This window comes from Aquarana catesbeiana, linkage group LG04 (assembly GCF_042186555.1).
Source record: "Aquarana catesbeiana isolate 2022-GZ linkage group LG04, ASM4218655v1, whole genome shotgun sequence".
NCBI lineage: Eukaryota > Metazoa > Chordata > Amphibia > Anura > Ranidae > Aquarana > Aquarana catesbeiana.
The window spans coordinates 538,229,672-538,254,536 of NC_133327.1; the positions used below are offsets into that span (position 1 = coordinate 538,229,672).

General features: G+C 41.6%; 1 protein-coding gene across 2 annotated transcripts in view; it reads left to right on the forward strand.

Moving 5' to 3' along the window:
* The window catches only part of WDR27 (WD repeat domain 27), a 608,839-nt gene that overhangs the window by 127,786 nt on the left and 456,188 nt on the right, over window positions 1-24,865 (forward strand). For both annotated transcript variants that reach the window (XM_073627863.1, XM_073627864.1), the window contains 3 exons: window positions 10,587-10,665; window positions 19,716-19,787; window positions 23,269-23,372. In XM_073627863.1, the coding sequence (XP_073483964.1) occupies window positions 10,587-10,665; window positions 19,716-19,787; window positions 23,269-23,372 (255 nt within the window). The remainder of the gene's footprint in view (window positions 1-10,586; window positions 10,666-19,715; window positions 19,788-23,268; window positions 23,373-24,865) is intronic.

A 24,865-nucleotide genomic window follows, 5' to 3' on the forward strand; every position in this document is an offset into this window, starting at 1 on the left:
CGCAGAGCTATCCGTGATGTTGTCTGTGAGCTAAACTAGGAATTTTACCAAATGGCATTTATATTCTTGACTTTTGTTTTACTGCAATGAGTTATGTTGTAAGTGGCTTTCCAGACTACCAGTGTCCTAGGGCTATTAAATATGCACACGGTAAGCAGTTTTGTAAACCACACCATTACGATCAAATTTTTAACACCTATGCTCACGTTGTCATTTTAAAAATCACATGAAATGCCAAAATAGAGTTAATGATTTCTCTAAAATGTTTTCAGTTGTTTTTTTTTAAACTTATTGCATGAAGTGGTAACATATTTTTTGTAGGACTAATGGAAAACCAGTTGACTATGGATAGGGATATTTTTTTTTTTCCATTCCCCAATATTCACAATGCTGAATGCAGAACTTTAAGTGAAAAGTGAAAGAAAAGCCTTAGGCCTCGTACACACGATACGAAAATCAGAAGGGAAAATTCGTAAGACGAGCTGTCTGATGATTTTCGGATCGTTAGACTTTTTCGTCAGACAAAAAGCTGGATATGCAGGTTATAACCTTTTTGTTGGATGTGAACTCAATGTCTGATTTTTGGATGGTCAGTACAGAAATCGTCACACAAAAGTCGAAAGTACAAACATGCATGCTTGGAATCAAGGAATAACCGGGAAGAGTTTGGTCTTGTAAACTGCCGTTCGTAATCTAGAATTAACATTCGTGACACGACAATTGATGAAATGTCTAAATGCAGTGCACCTTCTCATCTTCTTTAATGGGATAATAATGAAGCTGGTGATACTGATCAATATGCCAAACGTATTTTAACCACTAGGCGTCCGTGCTATAGCCAAACGACGGCTACAGCGCCGTCAAACATATGAGATCTTCTCTCATTACCGGCTCTCCCTCCTCACACAGAGATAGCGTGTGAGGAGGGAGAGCTTCCGTGCTGCAGCGGTGAGTGAAAAAAATCACTACAATAACACAACACAGTGCCATCTGTCCCCAGTGCCACCTATCAGTGCCATCTGTCCCCATCACCATCTGTCCCCAGTGCCATCTATCAGTACCATCTGTCCCCAGTGCCACCTATCAGTGCCATCTGCCTCCAGTGCCACCTGTCCCCAGTGACACGCGTCATCAGTGCCACATATCAGTGCCACCTGTCAGTGTCATGTACCATCTGTTATCAGTGTCACGTGTCATCAGTGCCACGTATCAGTGCCACCTGTCAGTGTCACGTGCCATCTGTTATCAGTGTCATGTGTCATCAGTACCACGTATCAGTGCCATCTGTCATCAGTGCCACGTATCAGTGCCATCTGTCATCAGTGCCATCTGTCATCAGTGCCACATATTAGTGCCATCTGTCATCAGTGCCACGTGTCATCAGCGCCACGTATTAGTGCCATCTGTCATCAGTGCCACGTGTCATCAGTGCCACATATTAGTGCCATCTGTCATCAGTGCCACATTAGTGTCACGTGCCATCAGTGCCACGTATCAGTGCCACCTGTCATCAGTGCCACATCAGTATCACGTGTCATCAGTGCCACGTATTAGTGCCATCTGTCATCAGTGCCATGTATTAGTGCCATCTGTCATCAGTGCCACGTATCATCAGTGCCACATATTAGTGCCATCTGTCATCAGTTTCACGTGTCATCAGTGCCACGTATTAGTGTCATCTGTCATCAGTGCCACATTAGTGTCACGTGCCATCAGTGCCACGTATCAGTGCCATCTGTCATCAGTGCCACATCAGTGTCACGTGTCATTGTCCTGGTGCTCCAGGGCCTTCAAAAGTGTAATAGGTAGTCAACAAGTTAGATGTGTAATTTATGCCCCTAGAACACCTGATGGTGCTCCTTGCATGCTGGGCCTCTCTATGTGACCAGGCTGTGAAAAAGTCCCACACATGTGGTATCGTAATACTCAGGAGGAGTAGCAGAATGTATTTTGGGGTGTCATTTGTGGTATACACATGCCATGTGAGAGAAATAACCTATTACAATGACAATTTTGTGGAAAAAAAAATGACAACACCAAAAACCTCACCATGCATCTTACTAAATACCTTGGAATGTCTACTTTAAAAAAAGGGGTCATTTGGGGGGTATTTGTACTTTCCTGACTTGTTCGGGTCGCAAGAAATGAAATAGGCCGTCAGTACTTCAGGTATGATCAATTTTTTATGATTTGCACCATAGCTTGTGGACTCTCTAGCTTTCACAAAGACCAAATAATATCCACTAATTTGGGTTATTTTCACCAAAGATATGTAGCAATCAATAATTTGCAAAATTTTATCACAGAAACTAAGAAAAATGCGTTTTTTTTCAAAATTTTCGGTCTTTTTTCATTTATAGCGCAAAAAATAAAAAACCCAGAGGTGATCAAATACCACCAAAAGAAAGCTCTATTTATATAAAAAAAAAGGACAAAAAATTCATTTGGGTACAGTATTACATGACTGAGTAATTGTCATTCAAAGTGTGAGAGCACTGAAAGCTGAAAATTGGTCTGGTCACGAGGGGGGTTTAAGTGCCCAGTTGTCAAGTGGTTAAAAGGCATTTGTTTTGTACGATCTGAAAATCGCGAATCAAAGCTCACCAAACATCTCCTAACACTAAATTAGCAGAAGGGGCCCAAAGGATGGTGCTTGAGAAATGAACTTCCTCTTTATACTCTCATAGTACGTCACTACGTTCGTGCTTGTCAAACAACAATTTGCGGATAGTTAGTACGCTAGACAAAATGCTGCACATGCGCTTTTAACAAAAATCAGACGCTCAGTCGTACAACAATCAGACCGTGTGTACGAGGCCTAAGTCTTAACTATGCCTAAAAATGTTCCCCCTCCTCCTCCTACCTATCCGTCTAACCTGTATAAAAAAAGATGTGTGTACTTAAAGTGATTGTAAAGTCTTGTTTAAAAAATAAAAATAACAAGCATGTTATAATTGTTGGTTTTACACAGAGCAGCCGTGATCCTCCTCTTCTCAGGTCCCTCTTCGGCACTTCTGGCCCCTCCCTCCTTTTGAGTGCCACCATAGCAAGCAGCTTGCTATAGGGGCACCCAAGCCGAGTCACAGGTCCCTGTGTCAATTCAGACATGGAGCCGCAACCCGCCCCGCCCCCTCTCTCCTGATTGGCTGAATGATTTTGTTGACAGCTGCAGGAGCCAATCACGCAGCGCTGCTGTCTCAGCCAATGAGGGGAGTCCCGGGCAGCTTAGACACGTCTGCAACCTCGCTGGATAAAGACGAGCTCAGGTAAGTATTAGGGGGGCTAAAAGGGGCTGCTCACAGAAGTTTTTTTTATCTAAATGCATAGAATCTTCTGCCTTTACAATCCCTTTAAAGTAGAATTATAAAAAAACCTTTTTTGTTCATTTTGGATAGAGTAAGGGATGGTTATAACACCTGGCAGATTTTTTTATTTTTTTTTGCCATCTGTGTCCTATTGCGGAGCTTTCCCATCACTTCTTGTCCCGTAGCCAAACAGGAAGTGAGAGGAAATCTCTGCAAATTAACCACTTCCCGCCCGCCCTATAGCGAATTGACGTCCGGGAAGTGGTTGTGTTATCCTGACTGGACGTTATATGACGTCCAGCAGGATAACATGCCGCAGCACGCCCCCGGGGGCGCGCATCGCGGCGATCGGTGGAGCGGTGTGTCAGTCTGACACACCGCTACACTGATCTTGGTAAAAAGCCTCCGGCGGAGGCTCTTTACCACGTGATCAGCCGTGTCCAATCACGGCTGATCACGCTGTCAATAGGAAGAGCCGTTGATCGGCTCTTCCTCACTCGCGTCTGACAGACGCAAGTAGAGGAGAGCCGATCGGCGGCTCTCCTGGCAGGGGGGGTCTGCGCTGATTGTTTATCAGCGCAGCCCTCCCTCAGATCACCCCACTGGACTACCAGGGATGCCACTAGGACCACCAGGGAAGGGGCAACGTGGATGGCCAGGTATGTACCCCATGGCCATCCACGTGTGCCCAATCTGTGCCAATCAGTACCCACAAATGGGCACTGATTGGCACTATTATGTCCATGATATGCCCAGATCTGCCCAGCAATGCTCTATCAGTGCCACCTGTCATTGCCCATCTGTGCCACCTGTCATTGCCCATCTGTGCCACCTGTCATTGCCCATCAGTGCCACCTGTCAGTGCCCATCTGTGCCCATCAGTGCCACACATCAGTGCCACACATACGTACCCATCAGTACCACCCATATATACCAATCAATGCCACCTACGAGTGCCCATCAGTGCCGCCTATGTGTGCCCATCGGTGCCACCTATGAGTGCCCATCAGTGCCACCTATCAGTGCCCATCAGTGCCGCCTATCAGTGCCCATCATCAGTGCCCGTTAGTGCCACCTCATCAGTGCCACCTCATCGGTGCCCATCAGTGCCGCCGTATCAGTGCCCATCTGTGCCGCCGTATCAGTGCCCATTATTGAAGGAGAAAGCGTACTTATTTACAAAAAAATTTAACAGAAACAAAGAAAAACTTTTTCGAAATTTTCGGTCTTTTTTTATTTGTTGCGCAAAAAATAAAAACCGCAGAGGTGATCAAATACCACCAAAAGAAAGCTCTATTTGTGGGAACAAAATGATAAAAAATTTGTTTGGGTACAGTGTAGCATGACCGCGCAATTGTCATTCAAATTGCAACAGCGCTGAAAGGTGAAAATTGGGCTGGGCGGGAAGGTGTCTAAGTGCCTGGTATTGAAGTGGTTAAGGGAATTCCTTGGGGACCCCCAGGTCACCAGAACTAGTGTCCCCATTGGAAGATTTCCCCTCTATTACTTTTCTGAGGACAACACGAAATTTGGGATTTTCTTTTACTTTCACTTTCAATGATAATGGTAAACAGGACAACTAGAGAGGGCAGACAGCAAAAAAAAACTGACATGTTCTAATCTATCTACTCTCTGTCTAAAACTGAAAAAAAAAGTTTTGCCTTTAGTTATACTTTAACTATTTTTAATTTGCTACGGACCAGTTATGTGACCCTGGAGCTCCGGCTTTCCTATATCAGTGAGTGACTGCTGCAGAGAAGAGGAGGAAGTGCCATCAACGGCTGGGTCATGAGAGCCTATGGGTGATGTCATGGCTCCCCGTATTCCCAACTATTGTTGAGCTCTACCTGAGCAGAAGGGGTTGCTCGGATGTCTATAAAAATAAACAGGCAACATGTACTGTAGTGAGGAAAGAGGAGGAAAAGAAAAAAGGAGGAAGGTGTGCAATGTTAGATAGTATGAAGTGTTGCTTGGGAAAGGCTAGTTATAGTCAATGGTTGCCAAATGTGCAACAAAAAGGTATACTTATCTTTTTACAAGGTGATACATTTTTCAATATCAAGTGTATGATTAAAATGGTATTAAACCCAAAACCAAAAATGGAACACTGTGTATTGCAGCTTACCAATCATTGGATGTGGTGGCTACACTAGTTTCCTCTTTTAGGGTTTTTTCCCTCCGTTTTCACCTGATGATCTGGCCAGTAACAACCTTCCTGTATTAGAGTGCCTGCACAACAGAGACACCTTTGGACAGAAGCATTGCCATTCTAGGGGGAGGGTAGTGTTAGATGCACTAGCAGATTTAGATACACTAAACAAATTGAAACCAAACTCCAGCTTGGCCTCACTCTGGATGAATGAGCACAGGGGGCACCTTTAGACAGCAGCATTGTCAGTCCAGGAGGAGGAATGTTAGATGTACTAGCTAATTTAGATAAGCTAACAACTGGGAGCCAAACTCCAGCTAACGCTTAACTTGCAGTTACAGCAAACAGTTTTGTTCCTTTGGGATAAAAGTTTTACATAAATAAAAGCTGATCATTGTAAGCAACCCTGTCAATGTTACGTTGTTTGTCTCACCCCCTGCTACATCTGCAAAACAGCTTGTTCTGTTGCAAAAACAACAGATTTACTGACAGGGTCACCAGGTGAAAATGAAAGAAAGCATTCAAAAGAAAATGAATGCAGCCATCACATCTAAGAATAATCGTCAATATAATAAATGTTTACTTTTTGGGTTTAATACCCATTTAAGCTTTCTTAAATAAAAGCTGAGGTTGGGGGTTTTCCAGGTTTGGCTTTTTGTACTGTTGAAGATGTGAACGATGAAGGTTAGTGGGAATTTAGGTATGTTGCTTGTAATACAATTTAATCTGTCTACAGCCTGCTTTGACTATCTGCCTGCGTAACAACTCTGCCTAATTGCCGCCTGCTGTGACCTTTATTTGGAATAAACTACAGCCTTTCAATGTGGGAGTTTGCTTTGACTACCTTTAAGAGTAAGTTTTTACCAGTAAGGCCGTCCGAGGGATGCAAACTGGGTGAGCCCTTCTGCAAATGTCAGACCTTGTGGTTTTCTAAACCAGACATTCCTTAGACTCCCGGACTAGGAGCTGTTCGCACCTGCCACAAATGACACAAAACAACCACACTTGATCCTTGACAATAAATCTTTGTCTTTTTTCTTTTTTTTTTTACTTGTATGCTAAGTTTTTTGAATCAACTATCTTTGTATGATTGAAGAAACAGACTCTTACTCGATATCCTAAATGGTAATGTAGCTATGTTTTTATACGGTGCCTTGGAAAAGTATTCATACCCCTTGACATTTTCCACATTCTGTCATGTTACAACCAAAAATGTAAACGTATTATATTGGGATTTTATGTGATAGACCAACACAAAGTGGCACATAATTGTAAAGTGAAAGTAAAATGATGAATGGTTTTCAAAATTTTTTACTCATAAATATCTGAAAATTGTAGCGTGCATTTGTATTCAGCCCCCCCTGAGTCAATATTTTGTAGAACCTCCTTTCGCTGCAATTACAGCTGCAAGTCTTTTTGGTCTCTACCACCTTTGCACATCTAGAGAGTGACATTTGTGCCCATTCTTCTTTGCAAAATAGCTCAAGCTCTGTCAGATTGGATAGTGAACATCTGTGAACAGCAATTTTCAAGTCTTGCCACAGATTCTCAATTGGATTTAGGTCTGGACTTTGACTGGGCCATTCTAACACATGACTATGCTTTGATCTAAACCATTCCATTGTAGTTCTGGCTGTATGTTTAGGGTTGTTGTCCTACTGGAAGGTGAACCTCCGCCCCAGTCTCAAGTCTTTTGCAGACTCCAACAGGTTTTCTTCTAAGCTTGCCCTGTATTTGGCTCTATCCATCTTCCCATCAACTCTAACTAGCTTCCCGGTTTTGCTGAAGAAAATCATCCCCACAACATGATGCTGCCACCACCATGTTTCACAATGGGGATGGTGTGTTCAGGCTGATGTGCAGTGTTAGTTTTCCACCACACATAGTGTTTTGCTTTTAGGCCAAAAAGTAAAATTTTGGTTTCATCTGACCAGAGCACCTTCTTCCACATGTTTTCTGTGTTCCCCACATGGCTTCTCGCTAACTTTAAATGCGGCTTCTTAAGGCTTTCTTTCAGCATAGGCTTTCTTCTTGCCTTTCTTCCATAAAGGCCAGATTTGTGGAGTGCACAACTAATAGTTGTCCTGTGGACAGATTCTCCCACCTGAGCTGTGGATCTCTGTAGCTCCTCCAGAGTTACCATGGACTTCTTGGCTGTTCCTCTGACTAATGCTCTCCTTGCCCGGCCTGTCAGTTCAAACCCTACATGTTTTGGTAGGGTTGCAGTTGTGCTATACTCTTTCCATTTTCAGATGATGGATTGAACAGTGCTCCATGAGATGTTCAAAGCTTGGGATATTTTTTTTATAACCTAACCCTACTTTTAACTTCTCCACAACTTTATCCCTGACCTATCTGGTGTGTTCATTGACCTTCATGATGCTGTTTGTTCACAAACGTTCTCTAACAAACCTCTGAGGGCTTCACGGAACAGTTGTATTTATACTAAGATTAAATTACACACAGTTGGACTCTATTTACTAATTAGGTGACTTCTGAAGGCAATTCAGACCACAAATTCACGCCACCCTTTTCAGATGTTTATTTGTAAAAAAAAAATTGAAAACCATTTATCATTTTCCCTTTCACTTCACAATTATGTGCCACTTTACGTTGTTCTATCACATAAAATCCCAATAAAAAACCTTATGTTTTTGGATGTAACGTGACAAAATGTGGAAAATTTCAAGGGGTATGAACACTTTTTCAAGGCTTTGTGTGTGTGTGTGTGTGTGTATATATATATATATATATATATATATATATATATATATATATATTATGTATAAATACAGTTTTCCATTGGAACTGTTAACTCTTGAATAATTATTTAAGTGCATCGTATCCTGTATCAGAGACAGCTGGCATCTTGCTTAAAGTGGTTGTAGAGTCAGAAGGTTTTCTATCTGAATACATTCGGATAAAAATCCTTCTGTGTGCAGCAACCCCCCAATACTTACCTGAGCTCCATTTCTGTCCAGCGATGTCCACGAGTATCTCCTGATTGGCTAAGACAGCAGCGGCACCATTGGCTCCTGCTGCTGTCAATCACAGTCAGCCAGCCAATCAAGAGCGAGAGGGGGTAGGACTGGGCAGTGGCTCTGTGTCTGAATGGACATAGGGAGCTGTGTCTTGGCTTGGTTGCCCCCCATAGCAAGCTGCTTGTTGTGGGGGCACTCGACAGTAGGGAGGGGCCAGCAGAGCCGAAGAGGGACCCGAGAAGAGGAGGATCCGGGCTGCTCTGTGCAAATCTACTACAACAGAGCAGGTAAGCATAACGTTTGTTATTTATATAGAAAAAAAAACAAGACCTTACAATCACTTTAATTTAGGTATAACATACTTTGCATCAATTTGTACATTGTTTATTTTAATTGCTGCCAAAATAATAGTCTTTGCTAGAGGTTTGTGGCTTTCCTACACTGCAGCTGCCTTGTTTTTTGTTTTTTTTTTTGCCTCGCCCCTCCTCTCCTCATGCCCAATCACATTTACTAAAACTGGTGCACACCTAATATGGTGCAGCTGTGCATAGTAACCAATCAGCCTCCAACTTCAGCTTGTTCAATTAAGCTTTGACAATATAACATGGAAGCTGATTGGTTTCTATGCAGAGCTGCATCAGAAGAACGAAGAACGGGGAAATGGTGTCGTAAACAAGCATTTCCCCGTTCTGCCTAGTGACAGGACACTGTTCACCGCTCTCTGTAATCGGGAGCGGTGATCAGTGTCGTGTCGCACATAGCCACGCCCCCCCACAGTTAGAATCACTCCCTAGGACACACTTAACCCCTTCACTGCCCCTTAGTGGTTAACCCCTTCACTGCCAGTGTCATTTACACAGGAATAAATGCATTTGTATAGCACTGATTGCTGTATAAATGGCAACGGTCCCAAAAATGTGTAAAAAATGTCCGATGTGCCCACCATAATGTCGCAGTCCTGATAAAAATCGCAGATCACCGCCATTACTAATAAAAAAAAAAAATCAAAAATAAAAATGCCGTAAAACTATCCCCTATTTTGTAGATGCTATAACTTTTGCGCAAACCAATCAATAAACGCTTATTGCGATTTTTTTTTTACAAAAAATATGTAGAAGAATAGGTATCGGCCTAAACTGCGGAAAAAAAAGTTTTTTTTATATATATTTTTTGGTGATATTTATTATAGCAAAAAGTAAAAAATAATGCGTTTTTTTTCAAAATTGTCGCTAATTTTTTGTTTATAGCACAAAAAATAAAAACCGCAGAGGTGATCAAATACCACCAAAAGAAAGCTCTATTTGTGGGGAAAGAAAGGACATCAATTTTGTTTGGGAGCCACGCCGCATGACCGCGCAATTGTCAGTTAAATGGACACAGTGCCGAATCGCAAAAAACGCACTGGTCTTTTGCTAGCCAAATGGTCTTGGGCTTAAGTGGTTAATGCACACAAATATAACCTAATATAATCTCCACATTTTCTGCTAAATATATAAAAAAATGGTTTCAAGTAAAGAAATACCAGATATGCCAAGCATCCAAATTAGAAATTAGTAACACCGCAAAAAAAAAAAAAAATTGGTACCCAGAGTTATCAGCAGGGTTTAAAAAGCTTAACAGCTTATCCATGTATAGTTAACTATAAATGCTGTAAATCAATTTATTGAAGATGGAAAAAAATAGCAAAATCTGGTTTTGTTATTATATCTATTGGGCTATTAATTTTTAACTGTTGCTCATAGAAATGAAAGGATAGCATTAGAATTAGGCAAACACATTCCTATTTATTATTCCATGGAGGCATTTTTACTTTGTTGTTCCAACAGTATTCCCTGTGTGTACTTTTTAATGAATAATGTTGATGTGCCAGTACTTTCTTCTACATTTGTTCACCTTTTACATTTCCAAGGCAATTTTGATGACAGGAGGAATATTCTGTTTTTCGTTAGGTAACATTCTGTTCGATGCATTGATATTTGAAATAGAAGATGGTATTGTCCAAAGTGATATGCTGTTTATGTAGAAACAGCCAAAAATACCACACATAAAAGTTAAAACCATGTGTATTGAAAAGTTTTGCAACATTTCCTTGCGCACATGATTGATCGTCTTGGAAATGAGCGATTAGAATGATTTTTCATTTGTTTTTAGTTTTGCAGTCGAAAATTAAAGACCAGCCACTTGTTTTTAACAACAAAATCAAGTCATCTGGATACACTGCTGCGCCAAGGTGAGTAAAAGGAGACTGTTTTGACTTTTACATAGATACTTATTGAAGTACAGCTAAAGGCTCTTGTGTGATAGTCTAAGCAGGTCCCCAAATACAATTACTATGTAATTCACAGGCCTCATAAAGAAAAAAAAAAGTGCTTTATCTCTCCTGAGTGAGCCACTTCCACCTTCATTTGTGTCTCACGTGCTCTTCTTCCCAGAGACTGCAAACCACGGTAGGAGGGTTTGGCAACAGAGGTAGGGCTGTCAATCCAGAAAGCAGGGGGCAGGGCTAGTTGTAACCAGCTGCTAATTGGTGAGCTACAGGCTTGTAAATCATTAGTTACAATGATAAAAAGTGAGTGCAGTGCTTTTATATTAAAGAGGAACTGCAGTCTGCTCACATCATAAAAACATCTTTGCCATTCTGAAGCTTCCATCCAACCACTTTGCATATTATTTTATATATACTGTGATTCTGTACTTGCCAAACATGCTGCATAAATCTCCCTCCACTAAGTCTGGCTGCAGCCATTTTAACTGTGGGCAGCTAAAGCTGCTGCCTGTTCACTTCCTGGTTTTACACAGACACACAGAGGCACATCTCCAGCTATGCAGCTCTCATTGGCCCTCTTATGACTCATCCCCCCTCCCTTCCTGGCAAACTCTCACAAGAGTGAGAGAGAGAGAGCTGTGCATGATGTCATAAGACTAGGCTTTTTACCACATAAGAAAGAGGAAGTGGGCTGTATAAGGTATTTACTGGCAGAAAAAAAAAATGTTAATGAGGAAAAAACGCTACATGTACTAAAAATCAGTGTGCTAAAATTTCTCTACTGCAGGAAGGATCTTTTAGCATTTACTTACTTTCAGTCATCTATGGCTGTTAATTACATTATTTTCCTCATCAGGAACATTTTTATAAAAGCAACAGTGGTCTGATTTTTTTTTTTTTTTTTTTACTCTCTTGGACCCTATTCACATACTGCTATACGCAACAAAAGGGTTGATCCAATTTAAAAAGTATATCTAGTCAAAATGTTTTTTTTCTCAGTGTTTCATAAAACCTCTTAAGTTTTTACCAAAATCCATGGTTCCGTCATGAGATTTAAAGTGGTTGTAAACCTCAGACATGAAAAATGAGCAAAGCATGTCCCTCTAAAGATTGTACTTCTCTCAATTAAGAGCACTAAGTGTCATTTCTGTCTGCTGCCTCATTCCTCTGCTGTCGGCATGAATCACTTCTGGCAAGTTTTCCTGACACCAAGAGAAAAATGGTGACAGAGGAGGGATCTCCAGCTGATTTGAGGGCCTCAGCTCTGTTCCTGGTGCTGTGTGTAGGGGGTGGGGGGGTGTATCTTCCTTCCAATCAGCTGTCATAGCTCTCCTCACTGAGCTCTGCAGAGTGTACCTTCAGCTCTCCGCCCCCTGCTTTCTAAAATCTGACAAGCATAAAAATTCAGCACTTTGAACGAATGTAGAGAAGAGAAGGCTGCAGATAAACAGGTACAACTTATGTAGGAGGATTTGTTTCATCTCTATGTATCACCCTAGGCCAGTCACTTCACTGGGTATATGTAAGGATTTACAACCACTTTAACCCTATTTTCTGTGCTGCTGACATTCTACCAGACAGGAAGTCGTGACCATACATTGATCATTGTTTTTTTTTTCATTTAGCCTGAAGATTCCTCCATATGCAGCATGGATGGATGAATCTCCTGCTGCAGCTTTTGTATTTTGGAAGCCAGCCCTGCCAGCTTTCAACTCACCCAAACAGTAACTCAATCTGATTGGATTCAGCTGCTTTTTGGACAACAGTTTTCTCGCTGTCTCTTTCAATTTTTCCAATGAGGGATGTTGGGTGGCACAAATTTGTGCAGTGTGTTACCAGCATTTTTCTCCTACAGAAACACATACAGATTTTTTTTTTATATTTAGTAGTGTAGAGGAAGCCTGGTCAGATTTTGTTTCTCTGTGTCATTGTTGCAGATTTTCCATCACTTCCTGTTTAGTGACACTTTTGTGACCAGGCCAGGAAGTGAGAGTAAATTTCTCTAACCAAGCCCCAGATAGCAGTAAAAACCCTGTAGGAGATTTAATACTTACCCACTCTATTCAAAAGAAGAAGAAAAGTTTTCGTCTTGACATATGCTTTAATGTCTCGAAGCTACAATACTAAAGAAACAGACACTTTTATTGCGTAATTCTATGCATGCTGATTTTCTGCGTTGTAGCCCTGACCAGGGGCGATGCAAGGGTTGTAGTTTACCTGGGGTATCCTGGGACATCAAAAAAATGGGTGTAACTAAAAGGTAGTAGAGTTCTGTGACGCAAGACCTTTACTAGAGCAGACCTAAGTCAGACCTAATCTCAAAAAGTGAAAACTTCCTATTTTATAGGGAACATGTTTATTCAGACTAAAAGAGAAGTTTTTTTTTTTTTTTTGATTCATACTTACCTCGGTGGATGGAGCATCAGACCAGTGCTGCAGCTGTCCCCCGCCATCTCTGCACTGAGAACCGAGCCACCAAACATCGCTGATGGCTCAGTTCTCACAGATCCCAAGAGGAGAGCTGAGCTGCTAGTCAGCGTCTCTCCTCTCTGATCCTCCACGCTCATTGGAGCGCTGAGCTGTGGAGGGGCGGGGAGGGGCCGTCTCAGTGTCTCAGAGGCTCTCCATCAATCAAGGCAGCTGGCAGATCCAGACTTATAGGTTGGGATGACACGCTGCCTCGACTGATGGCAGTGACGTCAGCGGAGAGCGGACTACAGACCGCTCTCTCCTGAAAATGTGTCAGAGGAATGCAAAACGTATTGCACTCCTGTGAACCATAGGAGAAGCCCAGCCTATCGGTTTCAGCCAAGGAAGCTGCCATCTTTGCCTCTGTTTATTCTACAATTGCCATGATGCTGCACATGTGATCAGTTATGACACCAGCCATTGGATGGTTTGACAGTTTGGTTGAGAGCACAACCAATGGGAGTGTTACATTTCCGGCACGTGCCGGAAATGAAACTGTTTTATGGATGGGTTTACTTCTGCTTTAAGTAGTATCCCAAAAAAAAACTACATTTTGTCTTGAATTCCTCCTGAAATTTAGCTGTGCTGTGATGTAAATCTACACTGTGAAATCATCAAGGGCACATCTGCCTCTGACTGCTAGTCTCGTGATTTTTGTGTGAGATTTGGAGATGTCAGTACGGTTCTGATCATTGTTCTCCTTGCTGGAGTTACTTAGGGCCTGCAGTGCAAGGATCCCCCTGCTTCTGCTTTATTCATTCTGTGGATCTGTGCTTTCTCTTCTACTCCTGCTGCATGAATATTTCCCCACCAGTACTCGGGTTGTAAATCATCAAGGGGCAGCTCTGATATGCAGAAGCAAAGTACTGTTCCTCTGCTAAGATGGCTACCTCCATAAACAGACAAAGTTCAGAACAAGGCAAGGTAAAAATAATATAGAAAAGATCATCTGCTGGGAACCTACAGGCAAAATGTTATGACAAGCTTTTTGCCCTCCACTTGCCTTTTTGGGCACAGCTTCCACAGTTTAGGTCCACTTTAAACAGCCATTGACTCACCAAAAATATCCTTTTTATAAAGCCACCCACCTCTTTGAAGCAAACAGATCTTTTATGTAGTTACTGAATCCCACCAGAGCAGACCTTCCCTTTTATGTAGCCACTTGCCTGTGCAAGATCAGACCCACCCCCTTCTTTTCAGATCCAAGCAGATCTTCTCATTTCACCCTCCACCCCACCTGATGCCATTATATACATGGTAACTGTGTCTAAAATACCTGTAAACCAAGACTACAGCAGCGGGGACAGACCCAAGGTCTGGCACAGCACATGGCTTTCTTCCAGGAGTAGTACAAGATGTAGAAAGCATAGTTGTGAGGATAGTGCATATTTTACAGAGTGAGAAGCAACTACCCAGAATAACAAGTGGCCCCCTGGTCCACTAACTGTACTACAGTATGTCCTACAGAATTGTAGAATGGAAACACTTACAGAGTCATATTTGAAATTTCAGGTTCTAATTGTTTGTTAGGTGATTAAGGGTGACCTCTTTGGGAAACAATGGCCTTTACCTATATATCTGAAACCTAAAATGTTGGTGCCTTGTTGTATTTAACCAGCTTCTTAATTTATATTGAAGAATTTGCAAAGAGAATAGAAAAAACATGCTTGGTTACAGTCATTTAATTTTATTCTAAGAGCTGAGAACTTTTTTTTGTGAGGTGACTGTATTTTTGTAGCCATTGGTGTAAAACCTGAGCCTCCCTGTCTGTCATCTAGTGTAGTATGAGCAAATGAAAGAAAGAATCTGTTTCTCTAAGCTAAATGTTACTTACCAGCATAAGACGGGTAGAATTTTTGGTTATTAAAGAACTGTTAATCTTGCTATTATACACAGTGCCAGTCAATTAACTGATTCAGCCCCGGAAGATTTGGTTGCTGAATGACCAGGCCATTTTTTGCGATTCGGCACTGCGTCGCTTTAACTGACAAGTGCGCTGGCGTGCTGTGTTGCACCCAAACAAAATTGAAGTCCTTTTTTTTCCCCACAAATAGAGCTTTCTTTTGGTGGTATTTGATCATCTCTGCGGTTTTTATTTTTTGCGCTCTAAACAAAAAAAGAGCAACAATTAAAAAAAAAAAACACATTTAAAATAAAAAAAAAAAAAAAGCTATTTTTTTCTCAGTTTAGGCCGATATGTATTCTTCTACATATTTTTGGTAATAAAAATCGTAATAAGCGTATATTGATTGGTTTGCGCAAAAGTTATAGCTTCTGCAAAATAGGGGATAGATTTATAGCATTATTATTATTTTTTTACTAGTAATGGCGGCGATCTGCGATTTTTATCGGGACTGCAACATTATGGCGGACACATCGGACACTTTTGACATATTTTTGGGACCATTGGCATTTATACAGCGATCAGTGCTATAAAAATGCACTGATTACTGTAAAAATGCCACTGGCAGGGAAGGGGTTAAACACTAGGGGGCGATCAAGGGGTTAATTGTGTTCCCTCTCTGTGTTCTAACAGAAGGGGGGATGGGACTGTCTAGGGGAGATGACAGATCGCTGTTCATACTTTGTATGAACAGACGATCAGTCTCTTCTCTCCACAGAGAACCGAAAACTGTGTGTTTACACACACAAATACCAGTTCTCGGTGTGTCACGAGCGATCGCGGGAGCCCGGCGGTCTTCGCAACCGCCAGGAACTCGCATCGGCTCCGGGGGGAGCAGAGGTTGAGTAGCAGGCGTGCGCCCCTAGTGGCCACAGGACAAAGCAACGTTACATAACGTTGTTTCGTCCAGCCATGCCATTCTGCCGCAGTAAAACTGCGGCTGCTGGTCGGCAAGTGGTTAATAAACGTGCCACCCTTAAGAATTGTTACTACTACAGAGTGCTTTGTTTTATACATTTCCAAATTTGCTATTAAATGATCTGTCCCTGAAAACTCTCTATGATTATCCCCAATGGTAGGTCAAGGTAGTAGGAAAATAATAAAAGATACAGAAATCTTTAAAGTGGTTCTAAAGTGGGCGCGTGGTTTGCCAGTGCTGTGTGTGTCTATGGACACGACTTGGGAGCACGCCTGCACACTGAGGGAGCATTCTGAGGAAGGAGCAGCCGAGACCACTGGTGACTCCAGAAGAGGAGGTAAGGGGTCTGCTCTGTGCAATACTGATACACAGAGCAGGTAAGTACAACATCTTTTTTATTTTAAAGCAAACATAAAAAGTATCATTTAGTATCAGTTTAACTTTATAATCTACAAACTATTTCAGTGAGCATAATTGATTGAAAATTATACCAAGATTCTTTCCAGTCAGTTCCCTCAGTCCACCAATATTGCTGCATGAGCTTGGCCTTGCCAGTTCATCCTATATAGAATTATAAAAGAAGTGTTTATATCATTTGTAGACTAAACATTTACTGTAATATTGTCTTTGATCATAGCCCTAACCGAGACAGTAATTTGTCAAAAGAATCTCAGAGGAATCTGACTCCTGGTCTGCAGTAGAGAAATTATGTGGGATTAAACGCTGTTTAAATTTAGGTTGACAGCAGCACTCATAGGCAGGAACACTCATCTTGTTCCTATACATTGATTCACACACATATGGCATCCTTACTGTAAACTGCATTCATGGTTTATGAGCTATGTAAGTTATTATAATGGGTTTCACTGGTCTAACTATTTACAGTTTTCTATCAAACATAATTTACAAAGGTCAGGGATAGGTCTTAATCTATAACTAAAAGCAGTTTAAAAATTCTTATAATGGAAATCATCAGTGAGAGGTTATAATAATTATATTTGGGGTATTAGCCCAGGGTCTGCACCACGCATTTAAAATATTTATTGTGTTAAAAGGACAGAAAAGAAGGCTAAACTTTGTATATCACAGTAATATACTGTTTATATTGCTGGTACATAGCATGTGTAGTAATTTAATTGTTAGGGAATTAAAATATATGCTTGCTTCCTTGTGTATCCATGTAGAAGTGATCAGTTTGGAGTATGTGCCTGTGGCTTTAGGACAACACAACTTGAATTTTAAGGTCATATTGGATAACAATTACCAAGCATATGATTTGATGATTGTAATCACATGCTAGTTTTATTCAACCCAGAGCATAGAATTGTATATCCTTTAATAGCATCCATAGCAATGCACAGCCAGTGATACAATATCAGGAGTAACAGAAGTAGCAGCTATTGCCAGTTACTGGGATCCAGCTCTGAAATACAGTAATTTAGGTATGCTTTGTCCTCTTTTTTTCATAGTTTAGTGAATAATAATTTCCCTGTTAAAGTTTAAAAGTTGAATTTGGTAACATTTTCCAAAGAACAATTACAGTGGAGTAATTGTTATGGAAAGACCAGGGCAAATGCCTGCGGCCAGTAGTCTAGATCAACGGTCGCTAACCAGTGACCTGTGGACCACTGAGGATCCATGAGAAAATTTTGGTTGTCCCCAGGGGTTCTACCATAAATCAGCATTGTGGCGGGTGTATACCCAATGCCTCCTCTGTAGTTCCAGCTCTTGTGAACTCGGAGGGAGGCGCCAGGAGTAGTGCAGAGAGCGGAAGGTGAAGAAGGAGGGATCTTCCAATGGCAGGGCTGATCACAGACTGTGGGAAAAAGCATGGAGCTTGAGTACATGGCTGGATAAAGAGGTGAGATCTAACGATGAGTGTGTGTAAGGCAGCAGTGTAATGCAGAGTGCGGGGGAAAGATGAGAGCAGAGAGCTGAAGCATTGTGTATATAAAACATGTAAAATTCATGTTAGTGGCTTGTGGGATTCAAAATTGTGAGTTTAGTGGTCCATGAGGTCCGAAAGGTTGGCTACCACTGGTCTAGATTTTGCAGTAAACATTTTGTGGCCAAGGATGGTAACACAAGCTTAGAGTTAGGTAACTTTGGTCAGTATATACCAGGTCCTGTCTACAACAAAGAAGAAAAAGAAAAGCAAAATCCAAGATCCAGTTGGGTTAGGGATTGAAAGCACAACACATATGCTTCTAATGATTAAGTTTACATACAGTAAATATTCTGGCAACTTTCTTCAGAATGAGAGGGGTTAAAATAAGATGAGGTTCAAATAAGTACAAATAATGTTCCAGTGCTCCCAACACAAATGCATAAAATGGGAACAGGCATGGGATGATGACATTATAATAAAACATTTTGAACATCCTGTAAATCTTTGAATGTCTAATCACGGAACAGTATTTTGATCCAGAGAAATGATCTGCTGCGCTTTAGGGGGTCAAGAAGTTCTTTTTTTTTTCACCCTCCCTTGAAGCTCTTTTTTTTCTCCTTTGCAACAAAATTGTCAACAGTTGCCCAAAGGGATATGTTGTGCTTTCCTCTGGAGCGAAACTGTGAGAATTGTAAGGATCTGAACTTGATCAACATCAGACTTTTTTTTCAACCTTATTACCTATGTAACCTGATTAGTATAAGCACCACCCATTACCACTCTATGACCCTTGTGAGCCGGGGACAGGTACCAGGATCAAGGCTCCTTGGGGTGAGTACACTTTCAGTCACAGACATCAGTCCAGTAATATAGTGACAAAACAGTAGTGTATTTATTGTGCTATTTACGTCTATTTACAGGTGCTACACAGTGTTCCACAAAAAAAAAATCCTAGCCACTTAATGGCACTAACTACACACAATTTTTTTACTCACACTGACCACCAAGTCTATGGAATTGTTTACTCCCACCGATGCCAGGGAATTTTCTACTCCCACTGGTCTGGCCCCTCTAAAGTTTGAAGGACAGTAAACTGGCCCTTTTTTTTCGAAGCTTGGAGACTTCTGCTCTAGAGCACTGACTGTGTGCCCCAGGTGAGTCTAAAATTGCTAAAAGGAAGAGGTGCAAAACCTGAACTGGACAGAGGCTCAGAGATCTCTATGGTCCCTTTCACTCAGGGCCACCTGACAGTTTTTGAGACCTGACCAGAAGGTCCATTCATTAATTGCTAAAGATAGGTGGGTGTAAATGGATTCCTTTCCTCCAGGTCCGATCCGGTCCACTAAAAAAAAAATGGGAGGGGATCCGTCCCCTTCCATTTAGGTGGAACAGATTGGAGAGTAGTCGGGTGTAAATGGACAGCGGAATCCATTTAGTCCTGGTCACCAATAGAGCAGAGTGGGTCATGTTCATGTCCTCTCTGCAGAAACTGGGCGGACACGGATTTGTCCTTCACCTGTGCTGCTGTGATCAGCAGGGGATCTGTGAGCCAATAGACCCCATGTGAAAGGGGCTTAAAACTGTATGAGAGGAGCATGGGAGATGTGTAAATTCTGAACAAGACTTTTTCAAGCTCCCTTTGGGACACTCTGCTACACCCTGTAAATGACATATCAGCCTTGTTAGAATATATATTCATCTTGTGCTTTATTATTTTTTAGATATGGAACCTACACTTCAACATTTTTTTCAAATATTTACCTATAATTACCAATATTTCCATTTCGAAAATCAAATAATAACATTGTAAGGTGCTTTTCCTATTACTGTTTCAGAATGAAAATGTTTTCACCAAAGATGAACTTTAAAAAAAGCCAGTTTCCAGCGAAAAGGAAGGAAGTCACAAGGTAATTACTACTACTGATGGAATCAGTATCTGGAATCAGATATGGAGATATCATTTAACAGTAAATATTACTGTAATGATACAGATCCCTGGTGGGTTGCTTCATTTTCTGTTTTGCATGGTTGCTGTTTAGTTTTTTTCTAGATTGATTTGATCAGGGGCTTCCCCTGTGGTATACCTGCCGGTGTCCATTGTAATGTTTCAGAGGGCATTGTCTGAAGTGTGAGGAACCTGGGTTAATCTTGCATATTTAGTAGTTGTTTAATCAGTAGAGAAATATGCCCCAGTGGGTTGGGTCAGGAAAACTGATAAAGATCCAGGATTACCTTTTAAAAGAGCCTTCAGTTTTTAGAAGGAATTTTGTCCCACGGATCCTGGGTCCTGTTCTAGGGCCCTAAGAATTTGGCCCAAATGGTTGACAACTGAGAAGCAGCTGGGGCCTAACCCATACTACTCAAAAGTAATGGGATATAAACTTGGGTTACTGATTAACACTAAACCCCCCCTCTATTGCCACGTGTTTCAGAGAAAACACGGGGATCTCTGCATGGTTTGGTGCTCTTTCAGTCTATGGTGAGTGAGAATAAGTGGGGAAAAGTCTGTGCATCATTTCAGGGACTGTTAGCTGAGAGAAACTGAGGGTCTAATATGTCTTTGCGTATTCTGTCTACTCATTTTCTTACCACCATTTTATGTGCAATAAAGCTAAAGTGGGGACATTCATGAACTGGACTACTTTTATTCTACATTTTGAGGACTTAATGAAACTTACTGGTGACAATGTGTATGTTTTCTAATTGTGGATGATGTGAATTCACAAGGCCCAACTGAGTGGAGGGATTGCTAGAGAGGTTCAGAGAAAATAGTTCCATACTCCAAAAGTGACTCAGCTTTTTTACCATATAGGTGCAATTTATGTTACCATTAGTCTGGTATTTTTGACTGAAGCTACAGGCATACATACTTTGGTGTCCAGTCAGACATATCCTTCCTCGTGCTAGAGTAAACCACTTGACAGTTTCTAGAAGTAAGAAGGCCCATCCTTTTACTGAGATCTTTTTAAACTACATATGTGCTTGTGTCAGGACCTGGATCACCTAATGGTGGCACTGTGGTTCCCACTATGGTTCCAGTGGCCACCAGTGGGTGTCTCCAAGCAGTAAGCAGATCACAGTAATTATGTTCCACCCGATACTGGCTGTTGGAAAGGTATATAACCCCTCCAATGACTTTCATCATTGCTTCAGTGTTTTGCCTGTTAGCCATATATGTAATGTGGGCTAATTATCCTGATCCCTGCCTTATCCTGTAGTATGCATTTTGTATACAGTACCCTGTATCCTATTACCCCATGTCGGTTCCCTTTCTAAAGTACAGAAGACTCCTAAAGACTCCTAAAGAACAATTTTTGATTGCACAGGATTTATCCTCTTTGTGGATTTTTTATTGTGTTCCCCTTTTTTGCTTTTTTTTGACTCACTGGACTCCGGCGCTATGTTGATATTTTTTGTTTAATTCTGCTGGTTTTATGTTAGGTTTATTTTTTACTTTTGCTTTGCTTATGGTCTGTTGGTGCTGGACAGATGTTTTGTGCATTAATAAACTTTATTTTAACCATGCTCAGTCGGATCCGAGTTTTTCTGAAGTGTGGCACACTGATCTTGTCATCTCTACTGCTGCTAGATACTCGCATTTGGTATCCTTGCATAACACAGAAGCCCACTAATGACCAGATCAACTGCCTTTGGGAACTGCTCATAGTTTTTACTGTCCTTTAATGTTAAGATGCATCCAGAGGAGGTTAAATGTTGCATGTTATTGGCATTAAAAGATAAAGATCTTTTGTGCAAAAGTGGTCTATTTCCACTGTAGATCTAGCAGTTTTCTACCTTAACAAGCCATTTATTATTCCAGTAGAAAATGCGCCTGTTTTTAAGACCCAACTGATAAGTGGTTGGAAGCCCCTCAAGAGCTCTGTTCTTGCTGTTGTACCCTACCCTTCACCCCATCTTGGTCATGACTTTACTCTGTCAAACTATGCCTGACTGAATAAAATTCATCAAAAGAGATCTCACCACTGCTGAAGTTAATATCTTGATTGTTTAACTCATGGAACAAATATATGTAACTTTAAATCTCATCTGTAGTGGTCTACTGGAAGCTTTCTGTCTCATGTCTTGCATGGGACTTATGTCAGTACACATGCCTAGAGCACTTTGGTTGAAGTGCTGGACTGCCTATCCCTTGTGTAAGAAGAGTTTGATTGGCATAGCCTTTAAGGGACAACGTATCTTTGAACCAACTCTTAATACTATCATCAAGAATGCTACTGTGGACAACAGCGCTCATCTTCCTTAGAGGAAATAGGTTAATGAGCAGACTGTGAAGGTTTCCTCCCCTGCCTGTTAGGAAACATTCTTTTTGTGTCTCCGCTCCCTTGGTGACTTCTTCAAGAACCCCCAAGTCTGGTTACCAGTCCACCCACAAGATCTGGTACTTTTCGAATGTCTGATCAGCTACCATCTGAAACACTTGGGTTCAAGAGGTGGTATCCAAAGGCTACAGACTGAAGCTTCGCTCCCTGCCCCCTCTTTGGTTTCTAACCTCCAGTGTCACTCCATAGATTAATAGATCTCCATCAAGCCTCTTGAATCTTTTTAGACCAAGGTGTTATTGCCCCAGCTCCTGTGGCAGAATGGTTTCAAGACTTTTACTCCAACCTGTTCCCAAACCCAAAGGGGGCATCGTTTCCAGCTTGGGTCTCAAAGCTCTGAATGTTTTCATTCAGGCTGACAAGAGAATGCATAATCTCCAAGCATGTGAAACATCAATATGCAGATTAGTCCTTGTACATAGCATTTGGGTTATATACAGTGTCTGCATAAGATTTTTGGAATGGGTTCTGAGCCTTACAGTTTTTGACCTAATCAGTTGCCTTACACTAGTATTTTAAATCCAAGTTTTTTTTTTAAGATGATACCAGGAGATGTATGGCTATTATGGGTTTTAATAAATGATGGCAAAGAGGTCTGAGTCTTGCAGTGTCTGAAGTAAGTAGCGACCCTAGACTGGTATTTTAGATTTCTAGACGATACTAGCTTATGCATAATAAAATATGAACGTTTTATTGCTTGTGAAGTGCTGACCACTTGTTTGATACCATACAAAAAAAAGGGGAAGATACTGAATTTGAGCTCTCACTTACCTGACTTCAATTACTTTACTTTTCGTAGGATCGAAATTCAGGGCTTTCCGGTGATCCTCAGTAAACTGCATTCTTTTGTGCAAGGAAAAAAAAAATTCTGAAAATATTAGGGAGTTATTGTAGGAAGTTATCGTAACAGCAAATATCATTTTCAGATAATGTTCAGAAATAGCAGCCCTGTGCTTCTATTTTAAATGTTTTTCTTAAAATGCATCCTGCTTGTTATTTACGGTAAGGCAGATTATCTTAAATATTCATGTTTCTTTTATTGTTGCAGTGAAATAAAAAAAGAATACCCAATGGATTCTGCGGTGCCTAGCAATCTTCAAGGAAAGATAACTTTAGCTAACAGACCAACTGTTGGTTGTATTAAGTACTCAGGTAGGTACAAAAACATATTAAGCGTTGCACAATACATAAGTGAGAAATTTAGATTACCGTATTTATCGGCGTATAACACGCACCCCAATTTAGGAGGGAATTTTAAGGAAAAAAAAACTTTTAGGAGGGAAGTTGAAGGGAAAAAACTTACATTTAAATGCCCATCATTGCAGCCTTCTCAGTGCAGCCTTGCCCCAGTGCAGTCTTGCCAGTGCAGCCATGTCAGTGCAGCCATGTCAGTGCAGACATGTCAGTGCAGCCTTGTCAGTGCAGCCTTGTCAGTGCAGCCTTCCCCAGTGTCCATTGCAGCCTTGCCCCAGTGCAGCCTTGCCCCAGTCCAGCCTTGCCCCAGTGCAGCCTTGCCCCAGTGCAGCCTTGCAGCTTGCTGAGCTTCAAAATTGCCGACCGCGATTTGAAAATACACAGAGCCGGTCCTCGGCTCTTCTCGGCGGCTCTCGTTCACTCTCGGCTCCACTCGGGATGGGCGTGACGGTGAGCGGAGCTATCCGAACCTAGCCGAGTACACTCGGCTAGGTTCGGGCGGCGCTCGAGTGAAGCCGAAAGTGGCAGAGAAGAGCCGAGGACCGGCACTGTGTATTTCGGCGCTGGCGGCGCCATTTTCAAATCGCGGTCGGCGATTTTTTAGATCTGACAGGTCAGGATCGCAGGGGATCGGCGTATAACACGCACCCGCGATTTTCCCCTGATTTTAAGGGGAAAAAAGTGCGTGTTATACGCCGATAAATACGGTACTTGTATTTCTAATAAGCCATTGTGAATCAGTGCCATACTGATGGATTTCTACTATTGTTTAAAAAAGAAGATCCTCAAGTAATACAAAAATCCTGACAAGCAATGGTTTAAAATGTAACTGTTTATTATGAAGTGTAATTAAAAAATCATATGCACCACATTCCACCATGGTATGCCTCTTTACACCTGGGAACACCGTCACTGCTTTTTTTTTTCTTTATATACTTTTTTGAAGCTGTCTTCAGTCTGGTCACCTGACATTCCTGTGGGGGTTAGTGCCAATGTCACTAACCTCCCATCACCACCGCTACTGTTTTCCTGCAGTAGTGGTGGTGGGGGGTTAGTGACATTGACACTGCTTTCTTTGCATCATTCCCAGGGTGCGTTGATCATTCCTCCAGGAGGGGTGTGTCTTTGATGTGTCTTTGATGCTCTGGGATCATAAAAAGGGAGTTGAATGAAGAGGGCAGGGGCTGGGACTGGCGCAGAACATGGAGTGCAAGTGACACAGCATGGAGTGGGTGAGTAAAGCTTTGGTAGGCAAGCAGCAGAAAATGGAAATAAAAGACATTTTTTGAGAACAAACTGTTTTACGAGTGTCAGTGAGACACCGCCAAATGTGAGTGCGATAATTACCGATTTAAAATATTTTTTTATTACAATTTTACGCTGTGGGAGCTTCCTTTTTCTATCCTTCTCCGCTATCGATGGTTGGGGCTATTTAGTCTGTCAAGGTTCTG